General features: G+C 46.3%; 1 protein-coding gene across 1 annotated transcript; it reads right to left on the reverse strand.

Moving 5' to 3' along the window:
- Positions 1–4,233: 4,233 nt before the first annotated feature.
- LOC148807596 (uncharacterized) lies at positions 4,234–15,775 on the reverse strand. Its single transcript, XM_088909505.1, has 2 exons — positions 15,406–15,775; positions 4,234–6,715 (listed from the first exon to the last, which is right to left on the reverse strand). The coding sequence occupies exons 1-2, from the start codon at positions 15,773–15,775 to the stop codon at positions 4,605–4,607; spliced, it is 2,481 nt and encodes an 826-aa protein (XP_088765631.1). The 3' UTR covers positions 4,234–4,604.
- Between the last annotated feature and the right edge of the window lie 1,679 nt (positions 15,776–17,454).

A 17,454-nucleotide genomic window follows, 5' to 3' on the forward strand; every position in this document is an offset into this window, starting at 1 on the left:
CCTGTAGTGTATAAAGCACTTTAGAAAATGGATGGATGGATGGATTAACCTGATATTACCTAATATAGTGTCTTCCTGTTGTATGGTAATATTCAAGTACAGTTGCCTTAGAGTAACCACCTTGCTGAATCCAACTGGTAGGGCACACAAAATTCCTGGAGATGGACCCAGTACTAATTTCAGTTCCTCCAGTTTTGAAAATGTGTCCATTTGACGGAGTAGTAATTCTGGAAAATTAGAAAAGGCGGTTTATTCATTAAACTCTAAACTACTAACAGCCAACTTTCTGTAGTAAAACCGTGTTCAATATTCGTGATTTCGCTTCTTTGCACAAAAGTGTTATAAGGTTATACAATGTTATAAGGCACAGCTGCGTTAACATGACTTAACATGATTCTGGAGCAGTGCATCCTGGGTAATGCTTCAATTGTTCAGTTTCCTTCAGGAAAGCGTTAGAAGTGGCTTGTATGTGGACCTGTTACCAGAGCAGTGCCTGTGCGCGACTCAGTGTTGTGTTGCCAGATAAAAGAAATATTATTAAAACAAATATCTTCCATGAATCCCTAAACTATCAGTTTCAATTTACTTTCCTGTCAGTTATTCCTGTGAGGTAATAAGCGTCATTACAAGGCGATAGTGCTGCATTTTTGAACAATAATAAAAATAAGATCTAAAAGGAAAGAAAATGCACACAACAATGAAAAGAAAAACTTAGTCCAGTACATGGTAATCTGTTATATAGCAGTGATCTTATTAGTTTGCACATACAATAATTAGAATTATAGGGAGGACGGAATGCTTTTCTGAAGTTTTCAGAACTAATTTTCTTTAAAAATACTAATAACTAATATCACTTATTTCTGATATAGTTATAACAAAAATAATTATGGTTTTGTGAACTGTGGAACCACACATTATTTTCCCGCAAGGCATTAAGTTCCATGTTTGAAAATTCACCATCTGAGGAGACCTCAAGGCACCTAACCCTCATAAATACCAAAGTGTTACTGTACACTGTACTAGTACACTAGAGGGCACAAGTGAATTTCAAATTGGCTTCTTTACGAAAGCAGCTGTAGGTGTGTGGAACATGCTGCTCAGTGATAGTGTTGAAGCCGATACCCTGACATCATTCAAGACAGCTAGATGAGGTCCTCCAGTCAGGAAGGGAGGCACTCCTTTACACAAAGGGATGTGGGAGCATGGAACAAGCTAAATATCCAAGTTGTTTCACAAATGGAAACTACAGGGAAGTACATTTAAAAATGAGCATGGGAGACAATAGCTCACACAAAGGGTGGTGGGATAGTTTTCTTTCAGGAAACAAATGGATGACATCCTGGGATCAATTCAGTACTAGCTACCAAATAAAAAAAGGTCAGAAAGCTGTTGTAGTGTGCTCTCATGAGGCACCAGTTCTGTAGGGGTTTGGGCATTTACTGGGACAATTATTAATTGTGGCAGTAAATCACAAAATGATTCTTTTTATGGCCTTAGAATCCAACCATGCGGTATAACTCAAACAACGCACACACACAGGTACTAATACACTAAAATACATTTATTAATACATAGAAGGTGCATGTAAATCTAACAGATCTTATCGTGAGGGTTAGCAGAATACAAAAGGTATATATTCATTCAGTTACAAAGAGTTACACATATCAAGAGGACATACGTTCAGTATATCATTCATTTAGACCGTTTCTTGAATGAACTTGGTTACAACTTCTACATTAGATACTCAAAACAAGTACATAACTCTTAGGAATTAAATTGATATCAACTGGTTGGGATAACAATTGAATTCTCGAGCAGTAATGCAGTGAAGTTGAATACTCATCCAATCTCTGGGGATTCAGATCTCCCCCGGACAAAGAAACAGTTGCAGGCTTGTTGCTGTCCAATCCGTGCTCTCTGGCTAGGTGCCAAGCGGTGCTCGGTGCGGCTGGAGAGATTCCTGCTGCGCTGCTCTCTGAAGACCGAGCTAGTTAGTGTTGGCTTTAACTAGCAAAGTTTGTGCACAGGAGAAAACTGACTGTGGGTCCCAGCTGGTGAGGAAGAAGAACGGTTCGTTCCTGATGAAGCGCTAGTTCTGAATACTGATTCAGCTGTCCACAGTTCCGACCTGTTCACGAGGCTTGCTGCTGATGCTAACCTCGGGTGGGTCCTCTGGTTACTCTCTGGCAACCTCCGCTCTCGACTCTTAGAACAAGGAAAGTTCTGGCACTCGGACACACTGGCCGTTACATGGTGGTCCGGGCTGAGTCTCAGGATGGTCAGGAGGCGTGCTGCGAGAATGTCCTGCACTTCCCAACTGTTCTGGCCTGCGGGCCGTCCTGTCCTGGAATCATTCGCACCCCTGGAATTGTTCTTTTTGGAATTCTTCTTCAGGCCCTCTGTGTTGCCTGTTTTTACCTGGAGGAACTTCAGGTCCTTCATTGGCTGAAAGTTTAATGGGCATCAGAGACCCACGTGGGTTACTCGGCCCTACCAGTTCCTGATTGGTTGATCAAGGTGAGATGTGAGTAACTCACCCCTGACACTTAGGAATGCAGTCCAGATGTCCATCTGGCACTCCCTAGACAGATAGGCGCCAATGGATGACCATTGATCATGATAGCCAGGCTTAGCTAAGTGCATCCCCATTTGGGAGCTGTCCCTTATCAAAGAAACCTTAAATCAGCCTGCATGAATAGCTTATCTGTGGCTGCACCACAGAGATGAAGAGAGAGATGGGGCCTCACTGGCAAGAGAGCGCAAAACTTAATTCCTGTATTTTAATAAGCCTTGCCGCTACAGGTGTAACAGTAATAGTATCATGAAATCTTTATTCCTCCCTGCAGTCTCACTCTCTAACAATGTAAAATAAATGCATTATGACATTATCCATAAACAAATATTTCTGGTAGTAGCTGATACATTAATGCTGCACACTGGTATCTTTCCGGGAGTGAATAGGATGTGCATATAAACTGTGCATCATGTGATACCTGTCAGTTACACCTTCAACAGGCTGACAGGGTTAGCTTGAGAATACCAGCAGAGTTAGAAGATGAGTGTTAGTTGTTGTGAAGCAGGGTTATGAAGTGGTGTAGCTTCTTCTACACTCTGTTGTGTTAAATCCTGCTTGACCTTAAAATGCCTTTTGTCTTGTGTTTTTGTGTGTGTGAATTACCTGAGTCAGGGTAGTGTCAGCAGGGTCTTGTCACAGTAGATGAGTGTATATACAGTGCCTTCAGAAAGTATTCACCCACTGGAATTTTGTTGCATTTTTTTCCCATTACACCTCCACATTTTAACATTTTTTTCCTCGTTTTAAGAACACTAAATTCAACACATTTATGAATCAAAAATATTTTTTATTCAAGAACATTTGTTTTTCAAAATGAAAGATTTACATTTCTCATTTACAAAAGTATTGTATTACAAGAGATTGTTTGTGTCTGCAGTTTCTCCCATTTCAGCCAAAAAGCTCTGCAACTCTGTCAGTGTTGGAGCTGGCCACTTTTGGTCACTTTTCTGACAATCACCATTCTTGTCCGGTTGCTCAATTTGGTAGGAGGGCCTGATCTTAGTAGTGTCTGGGTTTTGCCATGTTTTTTCTATTTAGTTACAATGGGATTTAACGGTGCTCCTAGGAAGGTTCAAAACTTTGCCAATCTTTTTATAACCTTCTCCAGTTTTTTTTCCTCCTAACAACTTCATCTCAAAGTTCCAAAGGTAGCTCCTTGGTCTTCATGACAGCAGGACTGATCTGATCTGCTGTTTCAGTGAGACCTCACAGTCAGTGATATCTATTGTGCAATCAAGCAATTGAACACCGGTGAATTTGAAATGAACACAGGTGTACCTTGTTAATGTATTTAGTGTGATCTCTCAAGATAATTGACCCAAATTAGGTTGTTGAAACAAAGGGAGTGAATACTTATCAATTAAGTAATTTTCCATTTTTATTTTTAATAGATGTCTTCAGAATTATAAATACTTAATTTCATTTGAACATTATAAAGAATTGCTTCTACAGGAGTGGAGAAAAACATTTAAATATGATTTAATTTGACTTTGCAACACAGCAGAATGAGAAATAAACAATGGGGTGTGAGTACTTTCTGAAGGCACTGTATATATAGCTTGTCCTGTCTGCAGTTGCATTGAAAAAAAAATTGAAGTATTACTAACGGTGCCAAAATAGATTTTCTTATTAAAAGAGATTCATACAGTGTCTTATTCTTTATTATTTACCCTTTATTGCATAAATATTTCTTGTATTTGATATATATGCTCTCTTATCCACATAAATTAAACTCTGTGACAAGAACTATTTCTGTTTTAGTCAACTGTAAATAAGAGTATAGTCAAAATTTAACTGACCAGACGAACTCAAAATTGGGTGACTACAAAGTGACTATGACTAATAGACATTTTGGGAACAAGTAAAGGTTTGTTCCATGCTGAAAAGAGAAGAAAATAAATGTCTCGGCTGTGGAGCCTTCTTCGGATGTCACATGCTGACGCATCTACCCACTTGAACTAAAAGACATTTTAGTTGAGTTGACTTAGACTATGATTAAATAAAAAACCTGGTGACTAAATTGGTGTTTTTAAGTCACCTGACTGGAACTCTTCCCACACTGACTGTAGCTGAATGGTCTGTCTCCTGTGTGAATGCGCTGGTGCTTTTTTAAGTCATGCGATTGAATAAAACTCTTCCCACACTGACTGCAGATAAACGGTCTCTCTCCTGTGTGAATGCGCTGGTGGGCTTTTAAGCTACGTGACTGACTAAAACTCTTCCCACACTGACTGCAGCTGAATGGTCTCTCTCCTGTGTGAATGCGCTGGTGCTTTTTTAAGTCATGCGATTGAATAAAACTCTTCCCACACTGACTGCAGCTGAACAGTCTCTCTCCTGTGTGAATGCGCTGGTGGGCTATTAAGCTACTTGACTGACTAAAACTCTTCCCACACTGACCACAGCTGAATGGTCTCTCTCCTGTGTGAATGCGCTGGTGGGTTATTAAGCTACTTGACCGACTAAAACTCTTTCCACACTGACTGCAGCTGAACAGTCTCTCTCCTGTGTGAATGCGCTGGTGTGATTGTAAGTGGCTTTTCTGACTAAAACTCTTCCCACACTGACTGCAACTGAATGCTCTCTCTCCTGTGTGAATGCGCCGGTGGGCTATTAAGCTACTTGACTGACTAAAACTCTTCCCACACTGACTGCAGCTGAATGGTCTCTCTCCTGTGTGAATGCGCTGGTGGGTTATTAAATTACTTGACTGACTAAAAGTCTTCCCACACTGACTGCAGGTGAACAGTCTCTCTCCTGTGTGAATGCGCTGGTGGGTTATTAAGTTACATGACCAACTAAAACTCTTCCCACACTGACTGCAGCAGAATGGTCTCTCTCCTGTGTGAATGTGCTGGTGGGATTTTAAGGCATGTGACTGACTAAAACTCTTCCCACACTGACTGCAGCTGAATGGTCTCTCTCCTGTGTGAATGCGCTGGTGGGTTATTAAATTACTTGATTGTCTAAAAGTCTTCCCACACTGACTGCAGCTGAATGGTCTCTCTCCTGTGTGAATGTGCTGATGTTGTTTTAAGAGGTGCAAGTGACTAAAACTCTTCCCACAATGACTACATCTGAAAGGTCTCTCTCCCGTGTGAATACGCTGGTGTCTTTTAAAGTCACTTGACTGAATAAAACTCTTCCCACACTGACTGCAGCTGAATGGTCTCTCTCCTGTGTGAAGGTGCTGGTAGGGCTTTGAAATGCTTGAATAACAGAAACGCTGCTCCTCCCTGTGCCATAATGGCAGTTTGTCCACTCCATCTGAGCAAGGCCTTGAGTGATTCTTCCTCATCCTCTGATTGTACTGGGGTCTCTTATTCTGCCAATGCTCCATGGAATGGTCTTGCTCTGTGTGCTGAGATTTGTTTTCTCCACCATGTCCTTCAGTGTGCTGCTCAGCAGTGTGAATCATCCGGGGCTCCTTCTCCAGCTCTCTGAGACTAAAACTGTCTAGTTCATTCAGTTGTTCCCCTCTTTGCCCAAGAACAGACCTACTCTCCAGTTCATTAAAACTTTTAACAATTTTCTCAGTAACCAGATTATTAAACCTGTGTGTAAAGCCATCAGATACTAAGGGATCATATGATTGTTTGAGACTCTGCAATGACAGTCTCTCCACTTGAACAGAACAAGGCCTAATTATCAAGCCCTGTAGGAGCTGCTGTTGCTCCTCCCTGTACTGACTCCTCTCTGTGTGCTGTGACTCAGTACTGTTCTCTTCACCAGGTACATCAGTCTGCTGCTCTGCAGCGTCAATCAACTTGGACTTCATGTCCTGTTCTGTAAGATTTAAAACATCCAGTTCTTCACTGTGCTCTCGTACAGAGACACAGCCCAGTTCATTACAACCTTGTGTAATATTGTTCGAGTCCAGATTATTAATCTTCTCTATAAAATCATCACATACTAAGAGCCCAGGTGTCTCACTCTCAGGCTCTGTCTTCATCATGGGCACAGAGTCCAGATCCTCGACACTCTGTCTGCTCTCTGTGTGCTGCTCACTGAGTGTCTCTTTCCCTTCTGCGACAGTGAGCTCTCTCTCCTGCACCAAACTGGAGCCCCACTCCTCCTCACTGTGCTGCTGTTCAAGAGGAGCCATTTCCCCAGCGTCAGAGAGAGCACTGGTCTCTGTGCCTGTAAATACAGGAAAAGAAAACAAGAACTTTATAATAATAATAAACTTTATTTTATATAGCACCTTTAAAGGTGGCTTCTCAAAGCACTTTACAGAAGGCCAACAACAAAATATACACAATATAAGCATGATGAGAATATAGTTAGACGAGTCAGTAGATGGTGGTACTAAGTCCAGTAGGAGCAGAGGGGTAAAGAACAGATAAATAAAGGCTCTTCTGAAGAAGGTTTTGAGTCTGGATTTGAAGAAGCTTAGAGAAAGTGACTCTGATATCCTTGGGGAGAAAGTTCTAGAGCTTGGGGCAAAACAGGAGAAGGCCATGTCACCCATAGAGTGTAGAAGGACTGGGGGACAAATAGTTGAACACAATTAGAAGAGCGAAGGTTGTGAGGTGGGGAGTAGGGCGATAACTCAGACAGGTACTGAGGTGCCAAGCCATAGAGAGCCTTATAGGTAAGCAGGAGGATTGTTAAGCATCACGAAACTTGACAGGAAGCCAGTGCAAGGACTCCAGGATAGGAGTAATGTGAATACTTGCACTAGACAAACTGGAAATTACAGCATATTAACACTGCACTGACAGAGATGGGTAAATACAGACACACTGACTGGACACTGCAGCATATTAGCACTGCACTGAAAGGGGTTAATATAGACATGCTGACTGGACACTACAGTACATTAACACTGCACTGAGAGAGAAAGGGGTTAATACAGACACACTGACTGGACACTACAGTACATTAACACTGCACTGAGAGAGGGGTTCATACAGACACACTGACTGGACACTACAGTACTTTAACACTGCACTGAGACGGAGGCATTTATACAGCCATGGACTGCTCAGAGAAGGGGTGTAAATACAGACAGACTGACAGACAGGACACTACAGTACATTAGCACTGCACTGAAAGAGAGCGGTTAATACAGACACACTGACTGGACACTACAGAACATTAACACTGCACTGAGTGACAGGTTAATACAGACATGCTGACTGGACACTACAGTACATTAACACTGCATTGAGAAAGAGAGGGATTAATACAGACACACTGACTGCATATTATAGTACTTTAAAACTGCACAGAGAGAGGTGGGTTAATACATAGACACTGACTGGACACTACAGTACATTAACACTACACTGAGACAGAGAGGGGTTAATACAAACACACTGACTGGACACTCCAGTATATTAACACTGCACTGAGAGAGAGAGGGGTTGATTCACACACACTGACTGCACACTACAATATATTAACACTGCACTGAGAGAGAGGGGTTAATACAGACACACTGACTGGACAATACAGTACATTAACACTGCACTGAGAGAGAGGGGGGTTAATACATACATACTGACTGGACACTACAGTACTTTGTAACACTGCACTGAGAGGGGGGGGGGGTTAATACAAACACACTGACTGGACACAACAGCACATTAACACTACACTGAGAGAGAGTGTTCAATCAATCTTTATTGACAGAAAAAATAAACAAAGTATGAATCTTGATTCTTAGAACCCCACCTTAAGAATTATTAAAATAAAATCATAATTGGAATATTAATTTTTTATTCACAATCCTGCACGTTTCCAAAACACCAACGCTTTTCAAATGTTCCACAGTCATTATGAGATAATATAAAACATATATTTTAACGACATCCTGCTCTTCACCAACCCTTCAAACATCCTCACCAAGTCTAGAGACCTGGAACCAGAGTCTTGTAGATGGTGAGTTTGGCCTGGCCCAGTTGAAAGTTGGCGAGGAGGGTCTGAGTTTTTTGTTTTTTCGTATGACCCACCCCGAACATGAAAATAATGTAATTGAAGGCCAGGCCAAGGTTGATGAAGAGCCAAATCAACACGGCAAACATGGGCGACAGGTGGGGGCAGGCACTGTAGTAGTGGAACACCGTCTCCCTCTGAGCGCAGAAGGGACAGGGCCCTTTTGTTGAGGGGAAATCTGTAGAGGCTACCCCAGGCAGGCCGGACACCATCTGGCACCCCCAGACGAGCCCTCCAGGGAGTGTCAGGGAGTGCAGACAGCTGGGCCTGGTGTCTAGATGTTACAACTAGTCTATACAGACACTTCCCCTCAACACCAGCCAGAGACCTCTCCTCTGAAGCAAGGGACTCAAGGAGAGATCCTGTCGGCCCGGGACTGAGTGCAGGAGACACTAGCAGACCAGGGAAAGGAGGCTGTGTGGTTGGAAGGTGGCGTTCCTCAAACAGACCCTGGACTAGCAGCATCTCCTCAAGAGGCAGAGCAGAGCAGAGCAAAGCTGACTAAGAAACCCGTCCACACACCGCTGCGAGTGTAGTCCCAGAGCGTCACATGCCCACTCCATGCTGCGCCAGCAGTCCTGATCCACGTCAAGCAGGTGGTGGAGTTGTGTGACGTTGGCGCGGACCAGTCTGCCGGTAAAGTCCAAGGAGCGGCCCAGTTCTGTGTCCATTCACGGATTGTGTACTAGTGGCTCTCAGAGTGACCAGTATAGACTGGGCCGCTCCTCCTCTCTCCGCACGTGCAGATGCCGCCAGGCTTTCAGGAGACTACGCTGGAAAGGCTGCAGTGGAGACAGGTCAAGGCTGCAGTGGAGTCGATCCCGAGGTGTCCTGCTAGACGCAACAGGGTGAAGGTCAGCTCCCTCCAGGACAGCAAGGCCGGGCCATACAGCAGCTTCTGTACTGCCTGCATACGAAAGGCGTCCACCCGGCTCCGGATGTCAACGAGTCCTTGTCCTCCGTCCTCTCTGGGCAAATAGAGGACACCCCTCCACAGCCAGTGCAGTCCATCCCAGAAGAAGTCGAGAAGCGTGGCCTGCAGCTCCTCGATCAGTCCAGCTGGTGGCTCCAGGCACAGCAGGCAATGCCACAACATTGAAGCCACCAGGGTGTTGACAAATCAGAACCCGGCCTCTGTAGGAGATCTGGGAGAGCAGCCAGCGCCAGCGGTCCAGGCGACCTTTCACTTTTTCGAGGAGCCCCTCCCAGTTCTTCCTCACACTGGCCTTGTCCCCCAGGTACAACCCCAAGTATTTGAGTCCTCCTCTGGTCCAGCTGAACTTCTCTGGCAAGACTGGGGGACCCGTCTCGCTCCACTCTCCCAGGAGTAGGGCGCTACTCTTGGCCCAGTTTACTTTGGCTGATGATAGCCACTGGAAATCATTCAAAGTTGTCTGTAGCGCCCTGACATCCTGTTCTCCTCCGACCACGACCATGATGTCATCAGCGTATGCCAACATCTTGACAGTAGAATTGGGGCAGCCCGGGATGGACAGCCCCTTGATGACCCGGCGCAGCTGATGTAGCAGAGGTTCAATGGCAAGGGAGTAGAGCATTCCTGAGAGTGCACAGCCCTGCCTGACTCCCCTCCGCACTGGAAACGGAGCAATCAGCCCTCTGTTGACCTTTAGCACACTGAAGATGTCACTGTACAGCACCTGAATCATGGCAACAAAGACAGAGCTGAATCCGAAAAACCTCATGGTTCTCCACAAATACTGATGTTCAACCCTATCAAAGGCCTTTTCCTGGTCTAACGAAATGAGACCAGTATCTAAACCCAATAGTCTGGAGGTGGCCACAACATCTCGAATCAGAAATATATTATCAAAGATTGTCCTTCTGGGTACACAGTACGATTGTTCGGACTGCACCACTGATCCCAGCACCACCCTCAGCCTGTTGGCCAGAGCTTTGGACAGGATTTTATAATCCACACACAGCAGGGCAACAGGTCTCCAGTTCTTAATGTCACACAGGTCCCCTTTCTTAGGCAGCAGGGTGACAACAGCTCTCCTGCAGCTCAGTTGCAGGTCCCCGTGCTCCAGACTTTCCGAGAACACATCCAGCAGGTCAGGTCCCAGCACGGCCCAGAAGGCACAGTAGAATTTGGCCGGCAAGCCATCAAGGCCAGGGGTCATACCATTACTCAAGACACTGAGTGCAGTGGAGAGCTCCTCCAGGGATAGAGGCCTCTCCGGCCATGCCCCCTCCTCTTCGGGGATCTGTGGAAGGTCTTCAAGGAACCTGCGTGTGCAGACCTCACAGAGTCCTCACTTGCCTCGCTGGAGAAGAGCGTCTTGTAGAACTGCATGGTCCTCTCCTGGATCTGCCCAGCCTCGTGCAGCTCCTGCCCTGTCTCCGAGCGCAGGCAGAGGTTCTGCCTGCTCTGGCCCGGTTTCTTCTCTAGGCCCAAGAAGTAGCGAGTCGGGGCGTCTACCTGTGATGCACTCTGAACCCTAGATTTTATTAGAGCTCCCTGTACTTTTGTGTCCAGAAGGCCAATGAGTGATTTTTTTGAGTGTGGAGGTTATCAATTAGCCTTCTGTCTGCACAACACTCCAGAGCCTGGTGGAGCTCCAGAATGTCTCTCTCCAGAGCCTTCATGGACTCACGGATACCTCTCGTGACAATTCCAGTGTACTGCTGGCGGAACTGGCGAATCTGCACCTTCCCAGTATCCCACTACTGCCTCAGGGAGACAAAGTGGGCTTTCTGACTCCTCCACTGCTACCAGAAGAACACGAGGCAGTCACAGAAGTGAGGATCGTCAAGCAGTTGGGTATTAAAGTGCCAGTAGGCACTGCGGGATCTCACTGATGGGACGACGACTGTGCAGATGGTGAGACAGTGGTCCGACAGGCCCACTGGACAGATGGGAGTACTGCTTGACGATGCTGTAATGATGTTTACGGCAGTAGATGCGGTCCAGCCTGGCCAGAGAGAGGGTGTTCCCTCAGACCTGGGCCCAGGTGTACTGCCTCGTGTCCCCATGACATCTCCTCCAGATGTCAGTGAGGTCAGATTTGACAAGGATCCTGCGCAGCTCCCTGGCCGACAGGCCATGTGGCTCTCCGTGATTCCTGCATAATTCCTGTCCAGTGTGCTGCTCTCTGTGCAGTTAAAATCATCCCCCAGGAAGACCAGCTCTTCAGGCTGGCAGGTCACCAGCGCATTTTCAAGCTCCCTGAAGAAGGTGACCCTCTCTCCGCCGTCTGTGGATGCGTAAATGTTAATAAAAACAAAGGTTTTCTTCCTGTAAACTACTTGCATGAGTAACAGGCGACCTTTCACAACCTCATGGACGGCGATAGAGAGGGGCTTCAACCCCACAGAGAACAGCACCGTGACCCCCGCGCTCACAGGGGACCCATGATGGTACACAATGTCCCCCTGCCACTCCCGCTGCCAGGCAATGATGTTGGAGCTGTCGGTGTGGGTCTCCTGCAGGAACGTCACCTGCAGGCTGTTTTCTTTGATGACCTCCAACACCGCAGCTCGCTTCAAAGCCCTCCGGCACCCATTGGTGTTCAAACTCCCTATTCTAATGCCGCCCATGTTTGCGGAAAAGAAAAAAAGAAACAACATAAAACACGAACAGACACATAGCACACAGACGGATAGTGATGTGATGTAAGAGACGGGACACATTCGTGCTGAGGTGCATTCTGCGGTCCTGCCCTGATCTTACCCAATAAGCTCTTCAGGCACCATCTCTCTTGATCGCTGAAGTCATTCGTACCTGAGCCTTTTCAGATGGTGCGTCGCGGAGAGGACAAAGAGCTCAGTGTCGGGAAAAAAGTCCTCGACCACAGTTCCCCTCTTACCTTTAGTCTTCTCTAAGAACTCCCTGATGCTCTGGAAACTGTAGCCTACTCTGCAGCTCTGCCGGGCCGAGGAGCCCGAGGCGAGAGAGGAGTCTGTGAAGCCGCCCTCGTCATCGTCGCTCCCGGACTCCGAGGAGCTCCGGGCGGCGGTGGCGAGGACACTCCAGCGCGTCCTTACTCTCCCAGTGTCGGAGTCACTCGCGGCCCCCGGGCCGGCGACAGAGCCGCCCTCCACCGAGCTCTCTGTGCTGTGCTTTTTCTGCACCGCACTCTGCACAGATTTTTTCGTGCACTTTCTCCACGGTGTCTTAAAACCATCGTCTATTTTTCCGGATGTTAATTCATTTCCTCCCCACACTGTGTCTACAGTTTTCGCTGGCACTTGTGACGAGTTTTCCTCCGTCGGTGTCACTGCCTGCTCTCTCTCTCCCTGACTCTCCTGAGCTGCTGGGCTCTGCAGCTCCCCTGCTCCGCCAGCGCTCGTATCTTGCTCCCCGGTGTGGGGAGCTCCTATCTGAGGGCTGAGGTGGTCCACTCTTCGCTATCTGTTCTCCTGCATGGGACACCACCAGCTCGGGCTCACCTGCCCCCTCCAGCGATCTCCTCTCCTGCACCCCGGCCATGGGCTCTGCCTCCCTGCTGCCTCCCTGCACTGCTCCACTCCCCGCTGCCTGACGCTGTCTCCTGGCCTCCTGTGCACCCTGGGGCTGAGGCTCCCTGCCCATCTCATCCTCCACCTCCGGGCAATTCTTCACCACATGCCCCTCGCTCCCGCACCTGAAGCACTTCGTCGATTCCAAAGTCACGAATGCAACATAACCACAGGTGTCAATCCGAAATTTAAGATCCACATTGATCTCCTCCATGGGGTTTTTTAAGATGCCCTGCAGCCCAGAGGGACCCTCCTGATCAGAGAGACCACCTGTCCGTAATGGGACAGCTCCCTCTACAGCAGCTCGTTCCTCATGAACGGAGGCACATTGGAGAGGGTGATCCTCCAAGCTGGGGCCGCGAGCGGCAGCACCGGGGTGAAGGTGCCGTCCAGGACGACCCCTTTACCACCAGGGCATTTGCCAGATCAATAGATTGCAGGAAAATAACTATCCCTCCACTCATGCGGGAAGCGGACTTGATGTTCCTGCAGCCCACAACCTCCCCGACCGCAAGAACGCACCTCTCCAGCGGTTCATACAGACACACTGACTGGACGCTACAGTACATTAACACTGCACTGAGAGAGGTTCATACAGGCACACTGACTGGAAACTCCAGTACATTAACACTACACTGCAATCAGAGAAAGGGGTTAATACAGACACACTCACTGACTGGACACTACAGTGCATTAACACTGTACTGAGAGAGAGGGGGGTTAATACAGACACACTGACTGGACACTACAGTACATTAACACTGCACTGAGAGAGACGGGTGAATACAGACACACTGACTGGACACTACAGTACTTTAACACTGCACTGAAAAAGGGGTTAATACAGACATGCTGACTGGACACTACAGTACATCAACACTGCACTGAGAGAGGGGGGAGGGTTAATACAGACACACTGACTGGACACTACAGTACATTAACACTGCACTGAGAGAGGGGGGGGTTAATACAGACACACTGACTGGACACTACAGTACATGAACACTGCACTGAGAGAGAGGGGGGGGGTTAATACAGACACACTGTCTGGACACTACAGTACATGAACACTGCACTGAGAGAGAGAGGGCTTGATACAGACACACTGACTAGACACTACAGTACATTAACACTGCACTGGGGGGGTTAATACAGACACACTGACTGGACACTACAGTACATTAACACTACACTGAGACAGAGAGGGTTTAATAAAGACACACTGACTGGACACTACAGTACATTAACACTGCACTGAGAGAGAGAGGGGGGGGGTTAATACAGACACACTGACTGGACACTACAGTACATGAACACTGCACTGAGAGGGAGGGGGGTTAATACAGACACACTGTCTGGACACTACAGTACATGAGCACTGCACTGAGAGAGGGGGGGTTAATACAGACACACTGACTGGACACAACAGTACATTAACACTACACTGAGACAGAGAGGGTTTAATATAGACACACTGACTGGACACTACAGTACATTAACACTGCACTGAAAAAGGGTTTAATACAGACATGCTGACTGGACACTACAGTACATTAACACTGCACTGAGGGGGGGGGTTAATACAGACACACTGACTGGACACTACAGTACATATACAATGCACTGAGAGGGGGGGGTTAATACAGACACTGACTGGACACTACAGTACATTAACACTACACTGAGACAGAGAGGGTTTAATATAGACACACTGACTAGACACTACAGTACATTAACACTTTATACAGACAAGGACAAACTGGAAATTACAGCATATTAACACTGCACTGACAGAGAGGGGTAAATACAGCCATACTGACTGGACACTACAGTACATTAACAATGCACTGAGAGAGGGGGGGGTTAATACAGACACACTGGCTGGACACTACAGTACATTAACACTGCACTGAGAGAGGGGGGGGGGGTTAATACAGACACACTGACTGGACACTCCAGTACATTAACACTGCACTGAGAGAGAGGGGGGGGAGTTAATACAGACACACTGTCTGGACACTACAGTACATGAACACTGCACTGAGAGAGAGAGGGCTTAATACAGACACACTGAATAGACACTACAGTACATTAACACTTTATACAGACAAGGACAAACTGGAAATTACAGCATATTAACACTGCACTGACAGAGAGGGGTAAATACAGCCATACTGACTGGACACTAGAGTACATTAACACTGTACTGAGAGAGGGGTTAATACAGACACACTTACTTCACAGTACAGTACATAAACAATGCACTAAGAGAGAGAGGGATTAATACAGATACAGTGGATTAATATTCCAGAGGAGTTAATACAGACACAGACCTCACCAGTGAGGAAGTTATAGACACTGGTTTTAAACACACACACATACTCTGACTTCATACACGTCACCACACTGACCTGACAACAGTTTCATGTCAATTTCTTCTTTTATTTCTGCAGTGACTTCACAGGGAAGCGTCTGGGTACCCTGATCTCCTCTTGCTCCCGAATCCTCCTCCCAAAGCTGCAATCTCCACTTCAAGCTCTCGTTTTCCTTCTTCAGCTGCGCCATTTCACTCCCGACACTGTCCTCCACACACTGTGTGATTTTAAACACGGCCCCTCTCACCAGGACCTGGGAGACGCTGCGGAGTTTGTCTTCAAACTCGTTCTCAGAGTCAGACATCCTGTTTCCAAAAACTTCTGACACTTCATACACGATCGATTTGAGCAAAACGTGCATGAACGAGTCAAGCTGGATTTGCAGATTTAACAAGTACTCCGCCATCCTTCTTCAGAGTCGATCAGAAACAAAGGCTGACTTGCGATGTTTAAACAGAACAGCTTCTTTATTTTTATTCTTCACAGATTCTGTTGTCAGGGCTGTGCTCTGTTCAAGTATCAACACAGTTGACAAGATGCTACGTTTTCAGAAACTGAAGTTATTAAAAAAACAACTTTCTTCTTTATAGAAAGAAAATCATTCAAGCACCCACAGGCATGCTGTGTAGCGCCGTGTGATGACGTCATTCGTTAGCGCGGCCGCGGCTTCAAAACAATCGAGAAGCGGAGCTGAGAAAGAGGAGTTTCTGCAGCCGGATATAAACTTAACTGCACCTCCTAGCGCCACCTAGTCAAGAGGAGTGAATCACCTGCGACTTGCGCCGTTCGTAAGTGTGAATTTTGTGAAACGGAACAGATTTATTGTTTTGCCCTTCCACAACGAAAACGTCTCCCTTTGCAGGTTTTTGGTTAAAGAAAAAAAAATGCTGTCATATTCTTCCCAGCTGGCAATATTTATTCTGCACCATAAGCAAGATTTGTATTTCATATTTCGCAAATTGTTTGAATTTCTCGAAAAACACGTTGTTCCAAGAAAGGAAATAAATACTTCCAGTAACAAAATCAAGCCATATGTGATTGTCCTTAATGATACATTCTGTATGAAAAGACAGGAAGAAAGGCACCTCAGGATTTCGGACACAGGATCTCCTGTATATTGAGAGAAGTTTAAACCATCTGTCAGTTTATATGTCCAAGGAGCTCAATTTGCATTCCATGTACAACAGCGTGTCCTCTACACCCGCCACTGAAGCACAGCACAGGCTCAGCATCTTGACATCTCCCTAACAGAGACACGCAGAGACCTTTTGGTGGGCAGTGGCTCAAAAGGGGAGAAGAGACCATTTCTGGAGCAGGATTTGTTACGTTGGAGTACTCTGGACACAAATCAGTGCCCGCTTGCATTTCTGTGTTTTTTTTAATTTTACAGAAAGTTTAAATGCGACTTTGAAGGCATTATAATTCACAACCTTGGCAAAAAATGGTTGTCCATAATTGTTGATTATGTTTGATTAACAGACAAAATATGACAACCCCTCTACTGAGCATATACTTTATTTTCCTGATGTAACACATCTTAACAAGAGGGCAAAGTAAATAAAATAATTAGCATCTAATTGCATGCAATACCAAATGCAATCTCTTTCCATCTTAAGAGCAAGGGTTCACATGATACATCAATTCAATTTTTTTTTTCCCAAAAAAGTGTCTATTGTGGGACAAATACTGCTTGAGCAGCCTCTGTTCCTCAACCACCCGGCTCAGGTCTCGATGGAGTAGATGTTTCTATGAGGCTGAATTGTCTTAGTTCAGGGATCTTCTTTACGAAATAAAGGATGGCTTTCTACCTGCTCAAGCTATTGTCGACACTGTGCGGGAGGTTGACGATGAGCTGTCTGGCAGTTAGATCCGCCAGGACTTTGAGCGACTCAAACTCAGCCTCCTGGACAGCTGGCTGGAGAAGCTGTGACCGGTGCATGGCTCAGGGAGATGACAGTGAAGTGGGGGGACCATGGGGTGAGCCTCCTGGGGTGCACCACCATCGTGTTCCACAGGCTGGTTCTGGCAAAGCAGTTCAGGGCACCGGTCTTGGAGGTGGTTTGGGGAAAAATCTTCCCCCACTTC

The sequence above is a fragment of the Atractosteus spatula genome, unplaced genomic scaffold, assembly GCF_055471065.1.
Source record: "Atractosteus spatula isolate fAtrSpa1 unplaced genomic scaffold, fAtrSpa1.hap1 Scaffold_29, whole genome shotgun sequence".
Taxonomy (NCBI): Eukaryota; Metazoa; Chordata; class Actinopteri; order Semionotiformes; family Lepisosteidae; genus Atractosteus; species Atractosteus spatula.

Excerpts from the sequence above, each read along its gene's own strand:
- LOC148807596 (XM_088909505.1), bottom strand. The coding sequence starts at position 15,775 with ATGGCGGAGTACTTGTTAAATCTGCAAATCCAGCTTGACTCGTTCATG. Across the intron at positions 6,716-15,405 it reads TGACATGAAACTGTTGTCAG|GCACAGAGACCAGTGCTCTC; the intron begins GTCAGTGTGGTG and ends CTGTATTTACAG.